Source organism: Apostichopus japonicus, chromosome 2 (genome assembly GCF_037975245.1).
Source record: "Apostichopus japonicus isolate 1M-3 chromosome 2, ASM3797524v1, whole genome shotgun sequence".
Classification (NCBI taxonomy): Eukaryota; Metazoa; Echinodermata; class Holothuroidea; order Aspidochirotida; family Stichopodidae; genus Apostichopus; species Apostichopus japonicus.
The window spans coordinates 22,671,420-22,699,249 of NC_092562.1; the positions used below are offsets into that span (position 1 = coordinate 22,671,420).

General features: G+C 36.6%; 1 protein-coding gene across 9 annotated transcripts; it reads left to right on the forward strand.

Annotated features, from left to right (window-relative positions):
- The first annotated feature begins 980 nt into the window (after positions 1 to 980).
- LOC139982604 (ferric-chelate reductase 1-like) lies at positions 981 to 26,744 on the forward strand. 9 transcript variants are annotated; one of them, XM_071995556.1, is made up of 14 exons: positions 981 to 1,255; positions 7,636 to 7,706; positions 8,060 to 8,263; positions 10,413 to 10,505; positions 11,369 to 11,531; positions 11,915 to 12,028; positions 12,468 to 12,583; positions 13,624 to 13,719; positions 14,687 to 14,793; positions 15,501 to 15,559; positions 15,836 to 15,988; positions 19,718 to 19,744; positions 23,636 to 23,703; positions 24,901 to 26,744. In XM_071995556.1, the coding sequence occupies exons 2-14, from the start codon at positions 7,644 to 7,646 to the stop codon at positions 24,997 to 24,999; spliced, it is 1,362 nt and encodes a 453-aa protein (XP_071851657.1). In that variant the 5' UTR covers positions 981 to 1,255; positions 7,636 to 7,643; the 3' UTR covers positions 25,000 to 26,744. The 9 variants fall into 9 exon arrangements, with proteins under 9 accessions (XP_071851657.1, XP_071851687.1, XP_071851711.1 ...); XM_071995586.1 differs by having other exon boundaries at positions 994 to 1,093; XM_071995610.1 differs by lacking the exon at positions 981 to 1,255 and adding an exon at positions 1,372 to 1,394.
- The last annotated feature ends 1,086 nt before the right edge of the window (positions 26,745 to 27,830 follow it).

Here is a 27,830-nt window from a genome sequence, read left to right on the forward strand (position 1 = left end):
ATATTTACAACCGGAATTTAAGTATAATCAAATAAAGAAGAGCCCCCCCCCCCCACCCACGTGAGCATTGGGATAATGGGATCAATATATGGGAACTGGAAGTAAGGCCTTGTCCCTACGTTAAATGGTATATATATATATATATTGTATCGGTGTCGTATTAATAGTCTCGATATGTATCTTAATTTCACAGGAGAACCAGCTGCAACTATCGTCTTGTGCCCCCCCCCCCCCCCGCCTATTTGCATCCCTCACCATACTTAAATACTTGGGGGCGTCAAAGTAATTAATGACCCAGTGTCCACTTGAAACGTCAGTCCCTGTACATGCAAATTCAATGTTGCCAATGTGTGTGACATAGTGAAACAATTTTATGTTGAAATTGTCAACCTCACTATGCGAGTTTCATATACATATATATATATCGAATCCCGGATCTTGTGTCACAGACCGAAGTCCGTACCACTCGACCACAGTGATTCTACTGGTGTTGTGAATGCGTATAAACTGGCTTTGCGTAACTGTCAATAAGGGCGTATTACCCAAGTGTTATGATTGTACAGAGTGCACCCCTGGTGCTTTGAATCTGACAATGTACACAGAAAACCACTCTTCAAAGGCAAGCCAAGCCGTAAATAAGAAATGAATGTTTAGCAAGTGGTATGACAGATATATAGTAAATAAATAAAGACCAACACACCAGAAAAAATTCCACTTCACGACCCTATTTAGGCTATAGCCTACGGCACCTACTAACTTGTATAGTACAAGTTCCTGTCGATGATAAATGGTTGTAGGTCTACTGACTGACGCATTGACATTACTTGAAAATATTGGTTCTTTGTAAGTTGCGAATGATCGCACCACTTCATGCACATTTATGGCATATCTGCATGCAGACCCTCCCTTCACAATCATGTAAACCTCTTGACCCTAAGTTTATGCTAGTTCGTGGTTACTGTGAACAATCATTCATCCACCAGCACTCTATTATATAGCGTCAAGCTCATACAGCTTTGCCTTGGAATCACACACGCACACATTGTTATTATGTTGAGCTCTCTGTAAAGGAGGAACTTTTTGAAGCTAGTTGGTGAGCACGTTGTGAACGTATTTTGCTCTCAGTCGATTGTTTCTAGCATTATATGTTTACACATTTTAATGGTTGTGGTAGGATCGGATTTCTGCCGAACTTCAGGAAGTAAAGTGCGTACCTTGCAACTAAATGTTTCTAGCATTGTTATGTACGACACAGGTGAGCTAAAATATCTTTTCAGTAGCACTATTTCTCTTTCGTCAGAATGCAGCTCTCACCTACAAAAAATCAAATAGGATATGGACTACAGTCACCCAAGGAAATCATATCAGTTGAAAAGTCAAGAAATCCAAAAGGGGTAATTTTTTAGGTTGGTCTTGGTTACAGTAGCAGTCATACTCTTGTTCTTGTGATATTTATTGCAGATTTTTGTGACAATATAGTCGGCAGTATTTCAACTTGTTATAGAGTCCAAACAATATGTTACTTTCCTTTAGAATGATGATCGAGTTGAAGAGAACCGTTTGTAATCTTTACACCGACAAAAGCCTCATTCAAGTCATTAGGACAAAACGATCATACTTTTGTTGATTACCAAGGCTCCATGCAGTTCGCCATGTTGAGAATACTCAGGGGCTACAAATAGTTTTCGTCAGTTTCTCTAATAGGGGTCCGCATTCCCTGTAATGGCCATCTTATATTCTACAACTATACATACAAAGTTCACATGCAATTTCAGGCCTATCACTTTAACTGCCTGGCGTCACATTTATATAAATACTTGATAGGCCTATGCAGTGATATTTTAGTTTCAGTTTGTTTAATCTGAAACATAAATGTACAGTACGTTCTTATACGGATAACTACTGAAGCGTAGAAGAGACATGTTGATTGACATTTTGATGAAATGCAACAACTTCTCAATATGACAAGAAGTTGAAAATTAACGTTTCTTGACGAAATCATACCAAATCGTCAAAATGTCAATTATAAGTGTATTTTTCACATTGATGAGTTGGTATGATGTATTCAATACGTCAATTTTCAGATTTTTGCCATTTTGAAGAGTTAATGTATCACGCCAAAATGATGTTTATCATTTTGATGGTCGGCAATATGTCACTGAACTTTCAGGTTCTTGTCATTTTGACGAATTGTTGCATCTCATCAAAACGTCAATTGACATGTCTCTTCTTCACTTCCGTAGATAACTGACACGGGAAGCGAATGTTATATGAATGTTATATAGGAAGCAATGATGCTTGTACAAGTTAGGTATAGTGTATCATAAGCGAGCTGTACAGTATGCGGAGAAAATAGACAGTCGACTACTGTATGTACATACATTTGGGCAGTTCGATCATTAGATCATCTCCCGTTAGCGAATCACCGGTATTTAGTTTACACCAGACGGACAATAGGTAAAATAGCATTCAAAAGAAGTACTAAGTCATCGCAGCACACAAAGTAGGACTATACACGCGGGTTCAGGTAAAACTAAACTGCTTAATGAAATAAGTGTCGATCAACTCGGGCGAGGATTTTCTAAAACGCGGTGAACTGGAACATGTAATAGATAGTTATAACAGCTCTTTGTTCATCTAAATTCTCGTGTGATTTATTGTCTTTGAAGTTGTACGAGGCTATATTTCACGCAATTGTCACGTCAACATCACATGGCTACCTTCCCTACAATGGCATTGAATAGCCTCTCAGTGCTTAAATCAAATTTAAAAAATAAAACATCAGAAAGACCTTCGTCATGATCACAAGACCGTGATTTGTAGTACGTTGTCAAGAGACTGAGGCAGTGTCTGAACGGGACAGTGTCTGTTCGGTGAAATAAGAAGTGCAAATCAGTGTTTTGTCAGAAAAGTCTCGCACAACTGATCACACATGCATTGCTACACAGGCTGAAGTAAACAACGTAAAGATTGTTCCATTATTTCTTAAGGGGATTTTAAATAACGTTTTGCTGTTGTATGAAGTATCGCTGTTTCGGCGTGGTTTTTGAGCATTTTAAGTACAGTATTAGCAACTGCCACTATATTTTAGAATAAATATTTTCCATGTGGTCGTAAACCGAGAGAGAAAGGAAAGTATAGCGTTCAGAAGGTAAATAAATCTTTTGAATTCGTCCGCAAATTACTATAGTTGCTGCCGTGAACATGTCAACACTACATATTTACATAGTTCAAAGAAAGGGTAAACATGTATAACTGTATATTTATTCAGCCATTTTCGTCAAATTTTTGTTTTAAGCGGGATTTTCTTTATTAGAAATTAATAATGGTACTTGATTGAAACTTAACGTTGTTATAATGGGAGGATCGAAAATTAGGCCCATAGGCCACGTTATTAGGAAGTTCCGCAACAATAAGATGCTAGCCTCACCCTGTATTACAAGTGAGCAGCAGAGGTAAAAACAAATATGTTATATCACCGGTTTTGCTAAATTATCACAGATCTCTAATTCGGTGCTTCTGACCCACCCAGATGATTCAGTAGTTCCCTTCAACAGCGCAAGTAACTGTTGGCAAATTTAGAACTTAGGGAAAGATAAAAGATGAACTTAAAAGATAAATTTCATTTCCAATGTATCACTGTACAATTTTCGTCCATTTCTGTCTCATATATCAAAATGAAAAAGTAGTTATTAACTCAACCATACTCTTAAACTGGGGGTGGGGGGGTTGCTCCCATACCCTCCCCCTCCCCATACATGGGAAGTACTACCACATCTCCTCATTGACTTGAAATAAAATCTGCCCCTGATACATGCTTGTGAGTAAATTGGTTGGTGACTCATTAGTGCAATTTACATACTGATCGCAGTCATTCCTAAATTTATCCTCTTCTACCAACGTCATATTTAAATGACGATTACATGTAATGATCTATTTTGTTTTAGCTCACGTCTGCAGATATTTTTATAATATTTATTATAACTGATATGTGTGGTTAAAGTGCAAATAAATATGGAGGGATGGTTGGTACTTAAAAGGAGGTATAGTCCTTGGTCGGACTGACTATTGCAAATTTGTTGAGATACAGTTACCCTGTAAAAAATGGTACAGCCTATTTGAAAATTGCTGTTCAGTTTGCAACTTTTTTTCAATCTTGGCAGCGTGTAAGAAAATACGAGTTTTGACTACAGATGTAGGCCAACGAACCATGCAACAATAAAAAAAAATATGTAGGATGGTGACTTCGAAGTTCGCCCACTTAAGACTTAAAACACCCCAAAACTAAATCTTCTGGTATAAATCACCAGAAAATATACTTCATATGGTGGGAGAATTTAGTACGATACACGGCCAAACTTTCTTTCCTGCAAACTGTTTTCACGTTGTTTTCCAAGAAGATTCTTGGTGATTGTGGAACTGGTATTTCTTGCTAGAGTATTGCGAATTTCGGCCACGCAACCTACAGTGTGGCGCTGGTAAAAATTGGTGGCGCTGTTGCTCTTTCAGTAATTATAACAGACTTCATAGATCTTCGTCATTTTATTGACAAATATGTAAGTAATTTCTTGCACACGGGTCATTTTGGAGAGAAAATAACTGTAGCTTCGTACATTTTGGTGAAATTTGGCTCTTCCTGTAGGTTTTCATGGTGAAAATCGTGTATTTCTTAGGGTGCCCGAACTTCGCAGTATGGCGAACTTCGCAATACTGACTATATAACAAAAAAAATGGTAAATTCTAAGAGCCACCTTATTGCACGCTCTGTATACTACAATTAATTCCTTTGAAAATGTAACACTTATAATACCCTTGTGAAGTGATGCACTAATTACGCCAAACGGATAACGATTCTATTTCAACATTTCATTGTTTAACACAGCAATACAGTAATTGTCAGATTTTAGTTGTTAACCATATATCGATAAATAGTCAATGACCCTCTCCATATGACAGTTTTCATTGTATATCAAGTTACTTGAAAAGGTACTTTATATTCTAGCTTTAAAAACTAGCTGGCACTACGCTTGTCAATCTAAAGTAGGCGCTCCTTCAAAAATCTCTTCAAAGTTCAGCAACGAATATACAAGGGGGGTGGGCATGGGGGCGAACTTTTAAACCCATCCATGTGGATAAGCTGATTTGTAAACACAGTTTCTAGTTTAGAGATCACATCTGTTTTGAATAAGTAAACACTCTAAAAAGTAACAGACTCAAATAGAGTCAATGAGATCGACTGTTGACATAAAGCTAATAGCCAGCGGACCATGAACCTGTTCATTGTACCCAGGTATGCGCTGTTACCTAATACTTGATAACACAAATGTTGACTATACCGTGCTCCACAGAGTGATTATCAATCATGCTAGTCAGATGTATATAGGCCTTAGTGTTGGGGTGAGGACTAATGATATCTAAAACTAAAGGAAACATCATAAAATCGCTCAAAGTTTTATCTGAAGGAGGCTGTCTTTATATCAAGGTATGTAAAACCAACGCTTAAAATGCTTCAAATAATATAGGATTCATTTTTTTTCTTTTGGTTAGGTATAAATTCAAGAAGGTTTGTTGACACACTGCGGTACATCAAAAATGTCTTCCTTGCAAATAGCTATTGAACTATAAACTACGCCAGTTGAACTTGTGTGTTATGGCTTGACCAAATATGAGACGGTAATGAGGTGCCGTAAGAAATTTGCTGTTTATATAGTCTGCTTGAAGGCACATGCACGCCCAGAAATGTTTGGTTCCCCACAGGTGACCCCGGAAATGAAGCTGTCCATGTCCAAACACATATAGGTTGACTTGCACTGAGTAGTGACTATATCATTTACCTATACGTCTGGCTCCAAGTTGTGCTGATTCTGATCTGGAAACGATGAAAAACGAAGCTTCAGGGGCTTTGCTCCCTTGACCACCACCGGGGCCGTATGATTGAGCTTGGCGCCAGCTTGTAGTACCTACATTATGTGTCCCTATTATGTGCTCTCATTTTGCTGTCCCCGCCCCACCCCCCCCCCTAATTATACTGACTCTGATCCCAAAATCAATGACAAGAAACAACCTTGCCCAAGACGTGACACATATATATGCAAGGTCGGATCCAGCTTAACTCTGAACAAGGGGGGGGGGGGGGGACTGATCAAGGGGGCACCAAGGAAAAGCACAATTGCACATTAATCTTCCAACAGATATTGGGGTAGAAGTGATACACTGAAGGTCATGTATGGGCCTTCAGGGCCGTAGGAGTTGAGGAACCTTGAGAAACATTAGGTATTGTCAAAACATTACATAGTGATGCTTTGATGTGCGTAAATACCAGGGCGTATTTTAAGAAATGGTGGGCGATTTCCAAGAAAGGACCATCATGACACTATGTAACCGGAGCACCACCATAAAATTTTGTCTAAAATGCCTCGCAGATCGCTGGCAATGGCAAATAAGTGATGAGCGTTTAAATTAAACTTTGTGTTAATTTTGAATGCCATTCCTACAAAACGCGGCCTAGAATATTGAGGTTGCACACTACTGACTAATGAAAGTAGAGGAAATGATATGAAAATTTCTCTAAAACTAAATGAAATAGCGGATACTGTTCAGGCGTTCACATTATTTTAGGCCAACTTTTATTTAGGAAGCGGAAATTTCAAGGTGGAGGTGGCGGGCTGGGGGGGGGGGGGAACAACCCAGTTTCCACGTAATCATGTATTGAACGGAATACGAAAGTTCTCGATAGAGGTTATACACTGTTCGTATGTGCTTATATTCATGGGGCGCCAATTAAGTAACAAATTTATGTTTCATTGTGCATACAGCGTTGGAATGAATATACAGGTAGTGATAAAATGACAAATCTATGATCCAAAGAGTTCAAGGGCCTATTTCTCTTAAGTGGGTGGGCGCCCTTGCCATATCCGTCCTTGCCATATGTGACCAATGAGTGGACGGTTTGTATGCTTTGAATATGCAACATAGTTCAGAAATGAGCGCCCATGCATTTACGGATTACAAGATGATAAAAGTAATATTAACAAACTTCCCAAATCTAACGATTCGTTATCTTGGTATGCGACAACTTTGTTATAGCTCGGTGGTTAAAACAAAACCAGTGGCGTAGAATCACAAGGACAAAACAGGCTGTTCAAATGACGACCTTGCCCTTGTCTTTTGGTAAGGGTATTGGGTACGTGCCAGTGTGCAGCCTTTTTGTTGGAACATTGAAGTATATACTAATCGAATGTAATACTCAGTACATGTTTGGAAGTATAGTGGCTATATGGGGGTATCACTTATTGTGTTGTCATGTGTTACTGGTATTTATCTCCTTTGTATGTATGCGTGTAGTGGGGAATGTATAGGTTTGATGATGGGTGGGTGTGGGTGGGTTTGGGTGGGTAGGTGTGGAAGCGCCTGTTCTGCATTCAGACTGGGGACTTCCCCAAGGAATTCCAAACAATCGTAGGTTGGACATCTAAAGTGATATCAAATCTGGACCAAGAAAACTGATTACTGTCTTCGTTTTCAAATTGTCCAATACATACTGTATCTGTTGACCATTGTCACAATGCATAGTTGCATTGATCAAACCTACTGTATACCGTTACTTCTATTTCGTTATCTCTTAATCTCTTCCAGGTTAAACAATGAAGACTTTTACAGTGACTATTTTAGTGACCTACTTCATAACGAGTACGGTTTCGCAAATCGTAAGTATAAACTCAACTATATTACCGGTAATTTCTGCTAATCTGATCTGATCTGATCCATGGTAATCTGTTAATCTGTTCATCTGATCTGTTACGGATCTGTTATCTGATTAGCAGAATGACCGTCTGGAACTGATTTTAAATATATACTTAATTCAACAATTTAATATAGATCTGCGTTGTGTGAATTTTGGATGTGTTACTGTCGAAAACAATTCTCAGACTCGGAGATTTACATTTAAAACAGGATTTACTAACGTAACATTCTTGGTATGGGCTTTAGTGATATTAGAAGATATTTATATGTGATCCATAAATGTCACAAAATCACTTCCTTTCATCTTTCAATATAGATTAACCCATTTTCTGATGAGGGCTGCGACGTCCAGCGAAGCTGTTTTCGTAAACCCACAGATTGCAATGGTACTAGCGGGGACACGGCATGTGAGATGTTCATCTCTTGGTGGCCTACCACTGATGGAGAATCAACGAACTTTGCCCTATTCGGGGCCGCCGAAGGCTATATCGCGGTCGGTATATCCAGGAGCGTTGGCATGGTAAGGACTTATATATGTGTCTATACCGTAATATAAGCTTACGATTTAAACGTACAGTTTGATTTTAACATGAAATTTGGTTTCCTTTTATTCATATTTTCATAACGCGAATGCGTGATCATACATTACCACTATGGTGGTAACTAGACCCGTTGGAATGGAGAGTGAAGGAATTATGTGATGAGACCTAGATAGATAGATAGATAGATAGATAGATAGATAGAACTAGCATTTATAAAGCCCAGCCTCTATCAGTGCCACAACTACACAGACTTTTACAGATGGGCGGTACGCACAAAAATTGGACCATATCAATCTTATTGTAAAATTGCAGACTATTTGTGAAGAACATATGTTTTAATTGTCGTTTGAAGGGGTCATGGCCTACAATTAGGCGAATGTTGGTAGGGAGCGCATTCCAAAGCTTTGGACCACTGAAAGCAAAAGCCCTGGTGCTATAGTTTATGTGGACAGCTTGAGACTGTGGTACCTATCAAAACAAATTTATATAGGCCCGATACATGTTTTTTGGTGATATTCTTTTTCCAGTCTATTTTTGTGCCTTAAAATGGTTAAATGCTGGAGAGCTTTAGCTTTTTCTTTAAATATAAAAACTTTATCCAATATTTTATCGAATGAAACTGAAGGGATCCCTTGTTATATATGTATGTACAGGTATAGCGGGTCACTGACTGACACTCGCAGCAAACCAATGTTAGTCTTGAATATAAAACGACCCTCTTATGGCTGCATAGTTCAGTTATAAGCAAAAAGCCACATGCATATTCATGAGGTCATTTTTTTTTTCTAATCTTATTCCTAAGCAACTACTTCAATAGAAGTTTTGTTTTTGTTTTCGAAATAACCCTATCAGTTTTTCTGTTTATTTGTGTCCCTCTAATTTTGGTGTTTGAAACACCTCAGCTTCTGATAGAACTGCTTAGTGAGATTAGGTGCAGGTACTTTTTTACAGAGTTAAACCCTATGGGGCCTACTTATGGACTTACTGTAATTACAGGAATCTCGAATTGAAGCCTTAAGATTGAATCACTAATCGCTATAGCAAAGCAATATAGCAAAGCAAATTCCGGATTATTCAATAGACAATCTGTCAATCTGATCGGGTTAAAATTTAACATTGCCATGACTTGCAAGTTTAATGATCTTCAGTATTGCCCCACAAGACAGTGTTTATCCATCTTAAACTTGCTTGGAGTTTTAAAAAGCATTTCTCCAGTGGTTCTGATTCTCCAAAGTATTACCAAATATTGAGGAGTGTCAAATTAGAGGATGTAATGTCCCAGTGAGGATGAACAGATACTTAAACGGTAGTATAGTCAAATGCGTGTTGAAGTGGGTGCATGTATGACCATTATTAGACTTTTAGCATATTTCTGCCCAGTGCTGATGATCTTTAAACCTTTTTTTGCTCAGTCACGTTCCTATATTTGCTTTCTACTTAATAACTATAAATAAGGTATCATGAACATATATAGTTTTATTATATTTACATATCGAAGGTGTTAAACTTGCAGCATAAATATCATATTGCTATATACGTATCATCATTCCACTTAATAATGATGTGGCAGTTTTATACTGTTACTTGAAATAGTTCTATCTCGTCACTCGTAACTCAGCTTCGAGTGTCTATAGACAAAATCAAGAGAACCACTTAATGTATAAACCAGTGTATAAATAGGATCTCAAAGTGAAACTGCCAAGTTCTTTGGTGGAACGGACAACTGGGGGGGGGGGGAGGGGATGTGGTTGGGATGGGGTTCCAATCCATACCGGCTAAGCTCCTGATCCAGTATGAAGAGATAGCTACACGTGTCATAATATTGAAATGTAAGCCTATAGAGTAGCCTATATACTTTACCGACTCGTGAAAGGTGGGTTAATGAATTCTTCATTCTCTCTCAAACTTGTGCATCCAGCTGCCCAGGTATGAATTCAGGGTTACAAGAATGTGTATATAGATGTGATTCTTTTACTCACAAGATAAGGTTTATTTTAGTTGAATATACCACCCACCCCCCGCCCAACCTTATACCTGAGTTGCTGAGAGGGTGGTTTTCATGTCCATGCAATTTCCAGATTATTTTCTCTCATCTCTGATGTTTTCATCCTTATTTTGTTGTTGTAGCCAGATACAGATGTCTATGCGTGTACCTCTCAAAGCACTGTGAAACGATCTTACAACGCAGCTGAAGGAAAAAGCAATGATGCCAAGGAACTGGTAGGCTTCATTGTCTAATTTCGATTTGTTTATTCACCATAAGAAATCTCTGTTGCACACAAGGAATTTCTTGGATACCATACTTACATGCCCACCCCACTCCCCAGCCACACCCACACCCACAAATTAATGAAGCATAATGTTTGTCAATACTTCGCTTTTGACGTAAACCTGACGATGACATTACTCATGCATGTTCGTCACATTATCTTTAAGTATCTTCAAGTATGAATGCGAGTTAATACGCTATGGAATCCTCCATGCGCAGCAGACACAGGTCCAGTGGGAGAAGGTGCAGGGGTGACACCCCCCAACCAATAGCAACCCCATAACAAAATAAAAACAGTGACTAACACATTCTTGCTAGTATACATAATTATATAGATCTACAATTTATAGCTAAGTCATGCCTCAGATTGCTCCTTCTATTTTCTTTCGGAAAGGTGGAGAGGGGGGGGGGGACTGTAACATCCCATACATGACAGTCGACATCATTGAACCCAGGGCCTCGTTTCCCTATTTTTAGCATCCTGGATACCATTAACACGGTTTACAGGCACATAATTCTAATGTAGTTTATCACATTCCTTTTATAGGCATCTTCATGTAGTTTTTTTGTTTTGGTTTTTGTTTGTTTTTTTGCTATGTGTTTTTCAATCTTCAGTTATGGGGTTAGAAATGAGAAGCCAAGCTTTCGTGAAATATAATTCTAATAATGTTTTCATTCTTGACAACATTCGTCTTAGATCTTTGTTGGAAGTAGTAGGATATGATTAGAATGATAAGGATGAGGGATAATGAGGTTTTATATACCGATACTTCTAATCATGAACCACTAAATCTGTTCCTTTTCTATTCTGCAGATGGGAGTCAGTGATATTTCAGTCTCTATTGAAGACAGCTACATCAAATGTCAATTTACCAGACAACAGACTTTGGCCAATGGCGATGCAACATTCTTTGATATCTCAGGAGACAATGAATACTTTAGTTTGATGTCGGCTGGAAATATGCTAGCACCGAGCGGTATGAAATCAGCTGTTTTGTGGTATTAGGAATACCCTTCTTTTTTAATTCTCAGCTTTGTATATAAGCTACCTTGTAATTCCCTGATGATCATGTGCGTGTGTGACGTCAGTTCCGACTAGTCGGCTCAATTATTGGTGGGAGAACAGAGACGCTTGCATAAATCTACGTTCAGAACAGAGAAACAACTTCATTCTTTTTAATAAAATTTACAACAAATACCACCACTGACATCTTTATTTATTTAAAATGAAACTTGATCTGTCATGAACTATGACTGTCATGTTATTTATATCATATATAACTGTGACCAGAACGATACATTTATTTTGTCCTCAGCTAGCCAGGAGATTACGGTTTAAGTTATTGATTCTTTCATGCAGGCAACATCTTGTTCCACAATGTAGACAAAGAAAGTAGCAACGAAGCTGTATCTTTCAACAAAGTCGGTAACGTTAAAGTGGATGACACAAGCTTTAAACTTTTCAAGGCTCATGGTAAGATATAATATAAGATATATATAAGACATATATATATATATATATATATATGTGTGTGTGTGTGTGTATATATGTGTGTATATATGTGTGTATATATGTGTGTGCATATATTCTTATATATATATATATATATGTATATAGTTATATATATATAGTTATATATAGTTGTATATATATAGTTTTATATATATATATATATATATTTATAGTATATGTGTATTATGTATTTATATATTAGTATGCATATATGTATGTATATATTAGAATTTTATATACATATTAGAATTTAAAGTACCTTTTCTAGAGTAAATGTAGAATAGAAGTCATGGACTGATAACAGTGGGTTTTTGTTTCTGTTTTCTTGATGGGATAACAAAGCAAATATAAGTTTTATGCCTCAAATAAGGTTATCCTATAAAGGTTCATTTCATTCCAGGTGCAATGATGGCGACAGCTTGGATTGGGTTCGCGGCACCAGGTATAACAGTTGCCAGATACATGAAACCTTCATGGGAGGGCAAGGCTCCTTGCGGACAAAAAGTTTGGTTTTTGGTGAGCCAACCCCATATACATCAGAACATTCAGTATAAGAAATGCGAATGATTTATTTCTCAATACGTTCGTTATGTATCTCAGAACTGTAGGCCAACTGCACTGATTAGCAGATTCAGTTAAATAACACATACACAGTGAAACTATTGGCCAACCATAGTTTAGGATTAAGTGAGCAATGCTTTGGCACGTCTGGAAGACCGGACAAGGCATTCTCATACTTTCTCTATTGCGGACAGGGTTTCTTTTAAAATTCCTGTTTTTGGTGACCTGTTTGTTTCACTGGCTGCAAACTGAATATCAATACTAGCCACTTCGACGGGGTTTGGTCGACTGCCAGCTTCAGCGAATGAGGTTGTTTTTTTGTTCAGTCCTTGACACCCAGGGTGTTTGCACGGGTCTAGTTATAGCCCACTGCTACGAAGTACGTATTTATGAGCATGTCGTCACTTTCACCATACCTCCATGCTTTCACCGAGGGGACATGGAACAAACTTATCGTCATTCTAACCATGAAGTTACATGCGATACCAGATTCAGCCCCTTTTCTTATATGCATATTAGGATAGGTTAGGCACATTTATCTATGAATGCGTGATAGGTGTTCTTCTAGTACTTTAACATATGTGATCAACATAAAACAAACCAAAACAACGAAATCAGCCATAAAAATAGCACGCTATAGCTAGGAAAGTTTTGTGATTATGTCATCGTCCTGCCAAAGTCGTAAATCGACCTCAGGCTTTACAATTAGCCTGCATAGCTTCACCATTAGGCTCTTTGTGTAAACACTGTGTGGAGTTATGTTCATGTCTACAGTGTAGTTAATCATGCAGCGTTCACACAAAGACCCTCATACAAGCAAAAAGTATGTGGCAGGCGTTACAGACTAATTAGTAAAAAGAGGTCATTTTACGACCAAGGCAGGTCGATTACGTAACCTCAAGAAACTTTGTCATGACAGCGTGCTATAGTTGGGGTCTATACAGCAGGCCTATACTTGTTCTAAATTTTCCTGTTTTCTCCCTTTTGATTCTCAGATTCATCGCATTAACATGTTGTTAACATTTATTCTAACTTGTGCAGCCTTTGTTTGTATATTCGTTGCTAAGAAAGGCTTCATATCTCTCGAAGTGGTAAGTTTTTCTTTCTTTCTTTTTTGCTTTCTTTGTAATCTGCTCTTTCTATTGTTTTAATAACATGCATGTTCACCGAATCTTCGTATATTATAGCATTGACAGAATTTTTTAACTTCTAAATGTTACCAGGCATCACGTTATTAAATCATTTTTTCACTAAGAGAGAGAGAGAAAAGAAACATAAAAAGTTAGATGAAATAAATGTATGATCATGTTCAAGAGCACAACAGATGGCACAAGTTTGACCATACATAAACCTGATTTTACTTATAGGATATTTTACTTTTTATTACGTATATGATGTATAAATAGGTTTCAAAGGACATGTCTAAGATGATGAGAATATAATGAGACTTACATTCGATACCATACCCACTCAAATCCCGTTTTAATCTGATAATTCCTTTTCAATTTGGGTATTATGTATTATATTTCGGCAAGTTACGAGCGTAACGATGAAATCCCGTCATAATCGCATGGAAAGCGACAGTGCGGGCAATTTCCAGATGTATCTGGTATCCACAGCTGTTTAATCAACTGCATAACTGAATGCACAAAGGAACTTCAAAGAAGTAACGTGAAACCAAAAACAGAGGGTTGTCATGATGGAAACAGCAAAAATGAATGTAGAAACAATAATCAATAAGAATAAACAGTAAGATGAAAGGTCAGAAAAAGGGGTAGAGGGGGGCGTTAACGAGACAACGAAAGGTATAGAGTAGTCACTCCTTTTTGTTTAATTTTAGGTTCGGTTTTTGGCGCCTCTCAGTTGGTAGGGTGAAGGGTGTAGTAGCAATCCATTCGAGGCCTCAGTGGGCTATTCTTTATTTTATATGCCTCCCTCTCGTTTGGATATAAAACGGTCGATGTTTGTGTTATTATTATTAACACTTTTGCGAACCACGTTTTACGTGATGTATACATGCGGGTTGTGTTTCTGTCATTTCTCTCTCCATTTATTTAGGCCGGGACCACGAGGTTCGTACATGCAATCTTTGGTTGTACTATTATGGCCTTGGCATTAATCAACGTCACCATGGCGATCTTTAGGCCACACCCAGGTGAACCAAAGTAAGTATGAATATCCATGTAGTCTCAATCGATGACAGCCAGTTGGGACAATTTCCTAATGCTAATACCTCTCTAATCTGTACCCCGATATAATGCTCTCAAAGCACTGGTATTGTCAGTACAAACAGTTCCTGACCTTGATCTGATAGAAACATGATATTCATACTGCTCGTACTGACAATTCGAGTGATCTGAAGCGGGATATACAGTATAGAAAATATTGTCCCAACTGGGTGTCCATGACGAAATTCAATTATGAGTACTCGAGAGCCAATATAGGTTATACAGGGTTTATGGGGGTACGTATGTAATGTTCAGGGGTAAATTTACATAGACATAGATGACCAAGGTAAGTATATGAACTTTTCTTGATTGATTCATGGGCAACTAAATGGCTGAAGTAGAAAGGCTATAGGGCCAGCTGCAGTGTTGAAAAAAACATTTACAAGCATGTATAGGGAAGCAGATGCACACATATAATAAGCATCGGGATTGAATTATCAATCCAAGTATAGACACTTGATGACGAAAGTATTTTGATTACTAAAGTAGGCATGCAGGAGGACATATTAACCAAATTAGCCTACAATTGCAGAGTAGATAGCTCAATGCCTTTTTGTATTGGTGTTAAACCTTTATTCACATGCATTTGGTTGAGGCCACATTCTTCATTTCGATTTACTAATAATGTTTTTCATGCTCAACAGGAGGAAGTATTATAACTGGGCACATAGGAGTGTGGGTATACTCGCACTCACTTTGTCAGGTATGTCATGTGTTATATGGGCCACTTTCCTAGATTTAAAACTAATTTGTTGTCGTTTTATATATTTTAATTACTGATTCTTACGTCCGAATGACCAATAAGATAAAGAAAGTTAAATTATTGATAATGCAGAAGATAAATAAATTTAAGTTTAGAAATCTATAAATTTATAAGTCTATAAATTTTGGTCAGAATAATGCTAAGTTACGGCTCCGCGCCAAACACAACAGCGTTTGCTTTAGCAGATGATAACTGGTTTTTTTTATAATTTTCTAGCTGTAACTATGTTGCTGGGTCTTAACATCAACGATCCGTTCCTCGAGAAGTTACCTCCTTCTGCCTTTTGGGTTCTCGTTGGTTTTGTACCAGTTCAGCTCATGGTCTGGCTTCTCCATGAAATCCTACCCAGAACTATGACAGTGTACAAAGGTGAGTTAACTGCGGTTTCTGATGCAAGCTGTATATAGTGACCACCAATAACAGAAGAGACAATATCAACAGCATGACTAACAACAGGTACAACATTAACTAGAACATTAGTAATGACCACTGCAACATTAGTAACAACACCGTCAGAATGTGTAGCAACAACAACAATTGTAACCACTAAAACAAGAATTACAGAATTAGTATATATTAGTCACAGCAGTAGCAAGAACAACAACAACATCAGTAAAAACACCAACAGAATGAGTAACAAAAACAACATAAGTAACAAGTAAAACAACCACAACAACAACAACATTAGTAACAGCAGCAATAGCAATAAACATCAGTAACAACAGCAACATATATAACATTAGTAACAACAACAAAACTAGTTACACAACAACTAGTTAAACAAGTTAAACTAGTTAAACTAGTTAAACAAAACTAGTTAAACAATAGCATTAGCAACAGCAACATTAGTAACAGCAGTAACAACAACATTATATATAGTAACAACAACACTAGTTGCACAACAAAATTAGTTACTCAACAACATTATTAATATCCACAACAACAACAACATTATTAAACAACAGCAACAACAAAACGAAAATACTAGTAGCAACAACAAGTTTAGCAGCATAAGTCACAACAACAACAAATATCAATCAGATATAGTGTGTAGGAAACCTCAATACATATAAAGTGTATTGCAATATCTTTGAATTTATTGGGAAATAAAACCTGTGAAATGGTTGCAGACGCTGCAGTATAGGGTGATAAAACCATGACAAGTAGTCCTGAAAGTGAATGGAAATGATTGTATATCCACTAAGAGTTCACTTTATAGGGGATCAATTTATGATGTAAACTTGACTATGAATGTATCAACATTTATACGCCCAAAAAAAAAAATTTTGCCGGGACGTCAGTTCTTTCCAAAACTCTGTTATTCTGTCACACTCTTGTACCAAGAACTCGCCTGCCAAACAACTGAAAATTGAGTAATAATTTGTCCTGAAATGATTATCATCTAAAACTTGGTAAGTTGACATTGTGTGAAAAATTAGACCAATGATTGCATGGGGATTATCTTTCAATATCTTGATAATATGGAGTTTTGAATTGTCAGGATAATTCAACAATCAGTATTTATTGAATCAAGGATCTATTGCGGAAAGCAGTGCGGAACACACTAACGGAACTTACACTGTGGATATGAGTAATTGTTAACCTTGGTCATGTTAGATACACTAGAAATATGCTTGTAAAACAACAGGATAGAAATAACTGGACCATACTATAATGACTTATAGGAATAAGCTAACGAATAAGAAGAAAAAACGAACAAACAAGCAAACGTGATATGTCATAGCGCTTGCACGTTTACCAATGCAGTTTATATACTTCAAGAATAATTTGTGAATAACTCACCAGCTATAGTTGATCACTTGGTTTGCTTGTTCATTACCTTGCTTGTTTGTTTGGTTGATTAGTTGGTTAATCGAAAAGAATGCTGGTTGCTATCTTGTTTTGGTGTGTTCTCAACATGTGAGTAATTCATGATATTTCGTATGGTTGGTTATTTTATTTTAAGCTTTGTAGGTTGGCTGGTCGTGTGGGATACTTGTTTCGTTAATCTTAAGATGGGTTTTGGACTATAAGTATAGTTGTATATTGGTTCTGTGATTGCTTTCTATGTGTTTGGTTTGTTTGCTTTTCTCATTGCCTGCTTGTTCTCTTTTCTGCCTGGTTGCCTAACTAAGTGCCTGCTAGCTGGTTGGTTGGTGGATTGTTCGATTGTCTGGTTCGTGCATGTGGTTATTGATGACAGGTTCTTTTCGTTCTTTCTATGAATTGTTGACTGAGAGATGCTTAATTGTTTCTTTGCTTTCTTGATTGCTTGCTTTCTTGATTACTTGCCTACTCATTTTTCTCTTTCTAATGATTACATCATTCACTGTTTGAAGTTAGGTTGGTCCAGTGGTATGGTTGATGGCTTCCTGAATGTGGTTGTTGATGGATTGTTTGTTTCAATCTTAGATCGTCTGTTGACCTGTGAGTGCGTGGTTGATTGGTTAATTGATTGTATGTTTGCTGGGGTTGTTTAAATATTTGATTGCTTGATTGTTCGCTCTTTGATTTTATGATTCAATGCTTGTTAATTTGTTGTGATTGCTTAATGAAAATGGTTGTTGACGGATCGGTTGTTTGATTCTTTAGCTGTGATATGTTGTCTTGTGGATTCGTTGATTACTTAGTGAGTGTTGTGGCGATGGATTGGTTGTTATCTTCTATAGATGAGTTGCTGACAAAACTGAGTATAATTTACTTGCTTGATTGGTAGTTTGATTAATTGCTTGATTGGTAGTTTGATTACTTGATTGATTCGCAGTTTAATTACTTGATTGATTCGCAGTTTAATTACTTGATTGATTCGCAGTGTGATTACTTGATTGGTTGGTAGTTTGATAACTTGCTTGATTGGTAGTTTGATTACTAGATTGATTCGCAGTGTAATTACTTGATTGATTTACAGTTTGATACCTTGCGTGATTGGCAGTTTGATAACTTGCTTGATACTGTAGGTAGTTTGATAACTTGTTTGATAGGTAGTTTGATAACTTGCTTGATTGCTAGTTTGATTACTTCATTGATTCGCAGTTGAATTACTTGATTGATTCGCAGTATGATAACTTGCTTGATTGGTAGTTTGATAACTTGCTTGATTGGTAGTTTGATAATTTGCTTGATTGGTAGTTTGATTACGAGATTGATTGGCAGTTTAATTACTTGATTGATTCGCAGTTTGATTACTTGATTGGTTGGTAGTTTAATTACTTGATTGGTTGGTAGTTTGATTACTTGATTGATTCACAGTTTGATTACTTGATTGGTTGGTAGTTTAATTACTTGATTGGTTGGTAGTTTGATTACGAGATTGATTGGCAGTTTAATTACTTGATTGATTCGCAGTTTGATTACTTGATTGGTTGGTAGTTTAATTACTTGATTGGTTGGTAGTTTGATTACTTGATTGATTCACAGTTTGATTACTTGATTGGTTGGTAGTTTAATTACTTGATTGGTTGGTAGTTTGATTACGAGATTGATTGGTAGTTTAATTACTTGATTGATTCGCAGTTTGATTACTTGATTGGTTGGTAGTTTAATTACTTGATTGGTTGGTAGTTTAAGTACTTGATTGATTCGCAGTTTAATTACTTGATTGGTTGGTAGTTTAATTACTTGATTGGTTGGTAGTTTGATTACGAGATTGATTGGCAGTTTAATTACTTGATTGATTCGCAGTTTGATTACTTGATTGGTTGGTAGTTTAATTACTTGATTGGTTGGTAGTTTAATTACTTGATTGGTTGGTAGTTTAATTACTTGATTGGTTGGTAGTTTGATTACTAGATTGATTGGTAGTTTAATTACTTGCTTGATTGCAGTTTGATTTCTTGATTGGTATGTCGTCTTAATGAGGGGTGTTATTTTATATATGTATTGTTACTTTTCTTTAAGTCTCTTGTATCTCAAAACGAGGATAGATAGAGATAAAATAGACTCCAAACTCAAATTCAGGTCGGATCACAAACCAACCGGAGAATGCAGAGTGCTGAGTGGGCCTGTAAGCTTCTCTTCCGACCATTATATACATCTGTACAAGGGTATTTCTGCTAACAGGACAATATTTCTTTTTACCAACCTCTTTATTGTTTTTAGACCCACCCATTCTACCGCCGGTTGCGGGTACGTACGAAGAAAGCCTGCTGACGTGCAATTTTAATAACATTCATTGTTTCCATGTGAACAAACAGCTTTTTTTTTTCATTCATGAATTTGGTATCATGCTTGTTGATAGATGGTGATATATAGGGTTAACATGACATTAACCAAGTCACACTTTGCTAACCAAACATGCACTGCAAATAATTTTGGTAAAATTTTTACGTTTAAGCATAACGCCTCGCTTTACGTTACGTTTTAGTGAAACAACTGTAGTTGGAAGAAAGCATGACAATTCACTAAAACAATTTTGATTTCTTTTGCTAAATGCATCTATCACTCTTGCGATGGAAGTATTGTTTCTAAGGCGATCTCATGAATGATGGCGCTCTATCCTTCTTATTAACAACGCCCTCTTGAAGGACTCTTACTGTAGAATAATCAGTATATATTACCATGTGGTTACAACATTTTTGTAGAAATTATTTACACCTTCCTAAGTTATCTTCTCTGATCAATATTCTAATTTACTCGTACCTTCCTTGTGACTATCTTGATTTCAATATCATAGAATGAACAGAGTTACATCAGTAGCAATCGAGACTGAGGGGCAGAAAAGAGTCGCAGAGAGAAATTTGACGTTTTAACTAGAAATAAAGAATGAACAGACAACACGATTGTAAAATTATAATGAATTTGGAAATAGAGCAAATGATTGCCTTTACAGAAAGGGCTAGGAAATGTCACATACGGTATATCAATTAATATCAGTATTTAATCTCCCTCAAAAATTAAGACATTAGCTAATAATATTACATTATCAATTAAATAGTCTCTTAGTTTTCTATAATCAGTCTTACTTTACGTAGTACTCATTCATTGTCATTCTAAGGTTAAACACTAACACTTTCCTATGCTGCTGTGTTAACGTACTACAGGAGTATCTATACTATTTTATACTAAATATTCATTGGGTTTTCGTTTCTGTTTTTCTTTGACTTAATATCCTTGCCTTTTCTTGTACGTTGCCTGTTCCTTTCTCTCTCTGGAGGGGGTGGAGAGGGGTGGGGGAGAGGGGGCAGGAAATGCAAATCAGCTTTAAGGTTAACAGTGTGTTTTGGCCTATCAATAGTTCATTCATTTACAACGACAATGTGTGGATTTGAACAACTATTGCACGGTGTTTATGGGGCGTGCGCGCATTACGGCATACACAAAGGTTATATACTTGATCAGATATTGTGCCAATATATACATATATAGTATTGAATTTCAAATATTCCACCAACTCCTGGCATTGCTTTTCTATCATATGTCTTTGTTGCAAGTTTCAGTTACCCTATGACAAACAGCATATATGAACACTCTCATCGTCTTCTGTGCAATTTTGCTGCAGTCTGTAACTTGTGTCGTCTGCACCCTTAGTGACGTCTGTCACTAAGTAATTGTTGCCAAATGCATTAATCAAAATTCACCAAACTATAGTTTAATTTCATGTTCCTGGGATCGTGCATTCTTTTCGGATGTGATTGCCGAGTAGTGCTGCTAAATAAATACACCATTTCCTGTATAAATTATAACGTTTATTATGGAGACGCTAACTATAGGAACTACATACGTTTGAAAAGGTCCTGAGAAACCATATGCAGCTATATGTTAACCGTGCAATCTTTCGTAACCAATGAAAATTGCATTGGTTTTGCAAGAGTATTCCCTTCCACTCTTTCCCGTTCTCATACTCACGCAGCCTCGCACACACACTCACACAAAACCAGACGCATATGCACGAACCCTCCATTTTGAAGTGAAACCTTTTGAGTGTGGTAAAGCTACAGTCATATGGGAAATACTTAAAATAGGCATTGTTATGATGTGCTTATCCTTTTAACTCACCTTTCTGTAGTCTGCGTGAGTTGACGTATCAGTCATTCAATGTTGCTTGACCAATGGTCAATGCTATTTTTTTGTAATTCGTCCCATCCAACTTTACTCTTTACATGTACATCCAGTCCCATATGCTTACACGCACGCACACACACACTCACACACATACACTCAAAACGTCCTCACACTTTTCAACTAATTTAAACACTTGTAGTTTGTTTGAATGTAAGCGCAGGTATATGGTGGCAGAGTTATGTTTGCCTTTGAACATGTTTGGGCATGAATCTGCTGCTTTGATTTGGTTGATTGGTGTTCTAAATGTTATGTGTTGTCCAGACTTGTGTTTCCCAGTTTGCTACATGCAGGGATACAAATGAATATTAACAGCCTATGTGTAGCAATAATCGGTTCAGGCGGTCCATGAAATCAGGATCACCAATGAATAATTTGTGCACGAGTATAACAACTTGTCTAAATGCCGATGTCGTTGTTTTGTTTTCACTCACATTTTTTATTTCACCAATTGACTGCCCTATTCAATACCAGATCTCTCATAATGCCTTTTCTACAAAATATTACATTTATACAGTTTTGCGCTAAGTGCAATTTAAATGAAGTAAACTATAAAGGGTTTCATCTCTCACTATTGAACCGTGGCCTCTGAAACCCCGTTAAGCTATGTCACTGGATATTAAATCATGTCTCCTTCAATTTTAATTTGTATGTATAGTACATTAATGTTGTGATTCTACGGCAACAATGTTTCATTACACAATAGCGAACATCTTCTGATATATAGTTAATACATTTGTCTTCCTGATTTCATAGTTTTATTTCCAAAAATTATGACGAGCCATATAGGCCTCTATAGTTGTAAAAACAGTAAGATGCCACCTCTTTATTTCCTGTACATATAGCACATGCGTTGAATATCATTCCTCACAGGTTTCAAAACCTTGACAAAAAACTGAAAAGTTTGAAATGCAAAAATACAAACTTGATCCATCCTCGTTAAAATTGTAGCGATTTTAGCCAGCATGTTTTCGTTACTAGTTGGAGCCAATCTATATAGAATGCATTATACCGACAAAGCGATGCGTTGTGTGGAGATGAGTATATATAAGGAACAGGGGAACTTTTTGATAATTCATGTTCACATTTATGTAGGTTCTTATTTACTAATCAAATCATGATCGAACTATGTATATACTTAATCGCATTTCAACATTTAGCTTATGATTATTTTCTGAGTTAGTGTATGAGTTATATTCTCAACAAAGTACACCGTAAATCCAGCCTTGATGTTTTCAATGATGAAGAGTTCAGGCAGATAATGGGATCACCATCACAACTACTTTCGTTTAGAGGAGATGGGGTGGGGGGGGGGGGGTTATGAGGGATGAAGACTAGTTCTCATTTAGAACCCGGTATTGTGATAACAAGAAAATAGCTCAAAAACCGAAACCTCGCGGGGCTGCAATTCTTATAATACAATGGATTAAACATTACTAAAACCCATTGACAGTTTACGAAAGCACAACCGACTCAGTTTAAATCATTCCATTCTACAATCCTCCTCATAGATGAGGATTTCTAACGAAGATTTAACCTTACTACAAACTGTTTGCACCTTGATACAATGATCTGCTGTTGCTTCCTTTCGGGAAAGCAAACAATGAAAAGGGAAGTATAAACTGAACGATAAGTACTTACCAAAGTCATGACAGAGAAAGAGAAAAAAGGGAACCAAGAAAAATGGGGAAAAGCAAATGAAAAGTAGAACAAGAAGGAATTTTTATGTTCTTGATATTTGTTTTCATACGTTTTTTGTTTGTTTATGTGTGTGTCTGGTTTTGGTTTTATAGCAGAGAAAACATGCACAATTGTTACTAAAAGCTTTACGTGTCGCTTTCACTATATTATTACTCACGGACAATTGGTTACGAGTACATACGGCTTTGGTCACCAGAACTGCTAGTTTTAAATCAGTCATATATGTACTGAATTAATCCTCACTCTATTTAATTTCAGCCCCCGAAGAGAATAATATTGGCATGAATGAAGACAAGAACATTGTCGCAGAACGTGTAATTAATGAGGTAAAAATAATATTTTCTATTTTACTATTTTTTTTTAAATACTATTTTGGTTCTCTTCCATTTTATCGATTACGTAAATTAATCCTGCACATATATATGTTCGGGACGTCACTTAATTATCTGCAGGTGGCCATGGCAATCTGGCAAATAAACTAGGCTACTGATAGGCTACTAGAATATTTCTTTGATCTTTCATTTTTGCGATTCCACGTTTTATTTCATTTGCATTTATTTTAATCTAGACTCTACACACATTTCAAATAAATAACACGTCGATCTATTCACCACGAATAATTATTCCCAAATTTTAAACAATTAAATTTCGGCAATAAAGTAATCAAGAAAATCGTCCCTTCGATTAATTTTAAAGTGATCTAATTAGTTCAAACGAAACCGTTGTTAGTTTTAACCAGATAATCACTATTGTCTTTATATTAAAACACCTTGCATAAACTTGAGTTGCAAAGGTGTACTGTATATACAACCTGCATGTTCTAACAACAGACGCAGGCTGCGATTATTCACCTTGAAACTCTCATCTCATCTGTCGTGCCCTGAACCTAGTATTTTAATTTTACTATAGACTTTGCAGGACTAATCTCTCTGCAATTTCTCCCCTCCCACCCCCCCCCCCCCCAAATAAAACATTTTGAACTTTGATGACCATACCTGGGTATTAGTAACATGCTTAGTTGGAGGCAATGCTGATAGGCTCATAGCATTTGTTATGAGGTCATTGCATCCTAAAAGTTGAATGCCACCTGTGAAATAGCGTGCTATGTAGCATGTAACTTAACGTCACGGTTATATACTGATAATTGCTTCCGTGTCACATTACAGATAAAAAAATTGACTCATTTTAGTTTTCATATCAACAATTCGATTAATAATTATGATGACATCAAACGACGCCAGTTTTCTTTGACATGTTTAGCAAAAACTATATATTTGTTCTGTCTTTGCTTCAGGGGTTATTTATTAAAAATTGATTTCCAGACACATATTCTGACAAGGTTTCGGAAATTTTAAAAGCTAATTTTGTAAAAACAAACTACAAACCTGGTAGTCAAATGCAAACTGCACTCAAAGTTTCTTTTTATTTTTCTATAAATATCCAAAATAATTGTTTTAGTTGATAAAATTCATTTATTGATTAATTTATATGAATGCTTTTATTGTTGTTTTCTATTTAAACAGGATCCACCCTATAAACAAATCATCCATAACTTATACAACCTTGTCGTAATATTCACATCTACCTGGGTCTCCGTTATGATCTGCACTACGCAACGGTAGGTCTCTGAAGAGAAGAAGATGGAAGTACCATGGAAAACAAGACAACTGTATTGCTCCATAAACATTCAGTAAACCTTGGTAGTTATGAAAGTTATACTAGACTCAGCGCCGTAACGATTAACCTGGGGAGTGGGGGTGGGATTGGGGAGCATTAGCTGGGGACCTAATGTGAGCGTTGCGAGATCGCACCAGCGCAATGAGATTCTGTGTATATATGTTCTTATTGATCATTTTTTAATGCAATGTTCTGCTTGCACCCTTTCCCCCTCCTCTCCCCCCTTTAGACCAAAATCGAAACCAGAAATGGGTTACGGATGAGGGTATGGGATATACTGCCATGGTTTTTGGTGTGACGTTACCGTACTTTGTCGTTGTTCTTTGTTTGTGACGATATACATAGAAATAGGTCATATTTCGTTTAGCATATTTAGAGCGATTTTGATTAAATTTGACGAGATGAGATCAAGAATGATAGACTGACAGACGTCATCACGAGCTGAAAAAATCTGCATCATTTCAAACGCACATATAAACGCATATATGAATGGATATACCTCAGTGCAAACACACACACACACACAAACCTGGAACAGTTTCAAATAAGATATGATTCTCAAAGTGGGAAATCATTTTCTCTTTAAATATATTTTTTTTATGGTATTAACATTTTCGACCCTATTGGCATGCCATAGTATTAATCTGACAAATTAGTACCGCTCGTATCTCTACTTCTGCAATAGGCCCCCATTTGAGTCTGTACAAATATGAATGCATAGAGCGATGCATGTCGCTAATATTAAATGGAATAAGTACTTAAGAATGCAGTATTGCTATTACTCTAAACTACATTTTGAATTTGTCGAGCGATTCAGAATTCCAAGCGATATCGTCAAATTCCGTTTGCTTAAAACGAACATCATCCGCAGGAGCTGTCTACAAGCAAACTGTTCTTGTATATTGAATGAATCGAAAGTACTCGGATGAAAAGTACCCGGGTCCTCAAGAGGCTGTACTAGGACACTGGTACTCGAATTCCATTCAAAATCAGTACTCGTATTGTAATTATAAATAATAATTGTGATAGTCTTGTCAAATTAGAATGTTATAAATATACAAATTTACTCTTCCTTCTGTAAATTCCTTCCATCTTGAATATTTTCTGTCATGTTTTAAGAAACAGTTCGTACTGTTTATGATACCAATTTATGACATTTAGGCAGTAGTGTTTTTTTAATTTAGTTTTCATATACCATTGGCATCATTCATCTTTAAGTATTGACAATCAAGTTATCCTGAATGAATTTCCATCAAAATCCAAGAAGTTGTGAAGCAATATAAAATTTGAGTAAAACAAAGCTGCAACTAGTATGGCCTATTCTCACTGGCATTGTCTTGGAAGTTTTAAGTGCTGGATACATTTCACAACAGCGTGTATTATGTTTCCACTTTCAATTACAATATGGATTGAATTGCAGAATTGGTTACAGAATTTCCATGTCATAATACGCCATATATTTCATTTGATACCAAACGCTTATAGTTACCAAAACTAGTTAATACATTCATTTCTATAACATTTTCAAGAACGACAATCCGCATGTCATAGTACTACAGAATCAATCAAATTTATTACTTATTTTTGCGGCAAAGCAACTGAACAATTCATAACATTTGTATAATATGTGGATAAATTTGTACTTTGAAATCATTTTAATTGAACAGTTAACAATATATTATAACATGAATATTTTCCTTTCATTGTATTTATTTTTCTTCTCGTCTCTCAAATTGTCTTTTTACACTTTATAATTTTCATATTTTAAGGGCCTATACCATTTTCCTCTAGATGTGGGCCTAAGGTAACTGTGGAGACATCAGCCATGCTTCTATAGTCCTCTTAAACATATTCTGTGTCAAATTCAGGAGTGTTGGCACGATATGTCTGCAGCCAGGGCACGACTAGGTCACTGAGTCCCCAACTTTTCAATCTTCCTTTTCTTTCAGTAAATCAAAGATGAGAGCATTGTGTTCTAGTGGTTAAGGGAGTGGACTTGTGATCTAAGGCTTGCAAGTTCGATTCCTGGCCAGATTATTACGTAGTGTCCTTGGGCAAGGCACTTTATCTCCATTGCCTCGCTCCACCTAGGTATATAAATGGGGATCTGTGAGGTAATCTGTCAGTTGGGCGCTGTTTAACTGCTGCCATGTGAAGGGATTGTCTCTATGTTTGACAGGTTATCCTTGACCAAGTTAATATTGTGATGTGCCTTGAGCGCTGTCTGCGCTTTATAAAATGCTCAATATTATTTTTATTATTAGAATAACTTCATCATGCAGTCATATTTGTCAATATCCTTAAGTTGCATTTAGTATCTTACATAATGTGATTGAAGAAAATCATGCAATTTTCGCTTTTCGCAACCGACCCATGCCCCCACCCCCCCCTTCCCCCTCCAATCTGCCCCACAAACCTTCCGCACATGCACGCCAATACATCCCTAAAAAGAGTTTTATTTTCCCACTGATATGAAGAACAATGAAAGATTACAAAACAGATACATGTGTGTGTTCCAGCACAATACTTTATTTATACATATCCAGATATGCTACTTTTACTAACTCTGTAATCAAACATACATATAAAGAAACACACATATACATACACCCACATACACACAAACGTACATATGCACAAACGTACACTGAAATAGCCTGATCACTTAACCGATTTATATCTCGATCACTCAACCGATCACTTAACCGATTTATATATGTAAATCACCTAATTAGACATTTTGTCATTATTGCATGGGGGGGGAGGGGTTGAAGTT

Excerpts from the sequence above, each read along its gene's own strand:
- LOC139982604 (XM_071995556.1), top strand. The coding sequence starts at position 7,644 with ATGAAGACTTTTACAGTGACTATTTTAGTGACCTACTTCATAACGAGT. Across the intron at positions 7,707-8,059 it reads CGAGTACGGTTTCGCAAATC|ATTAACCCATTTTCTGATGA; the intron begins GTAAGTATAAAC and ends CTTTCAATATAG. Across the intron at positions 13,720-14,686 it reads GCTTCATATCTCTCGAAGTG|GCCGGGACCACGAGGTTCGT; the intron begins GTAAGTTTTTCT and ends CCATTTATTTAG.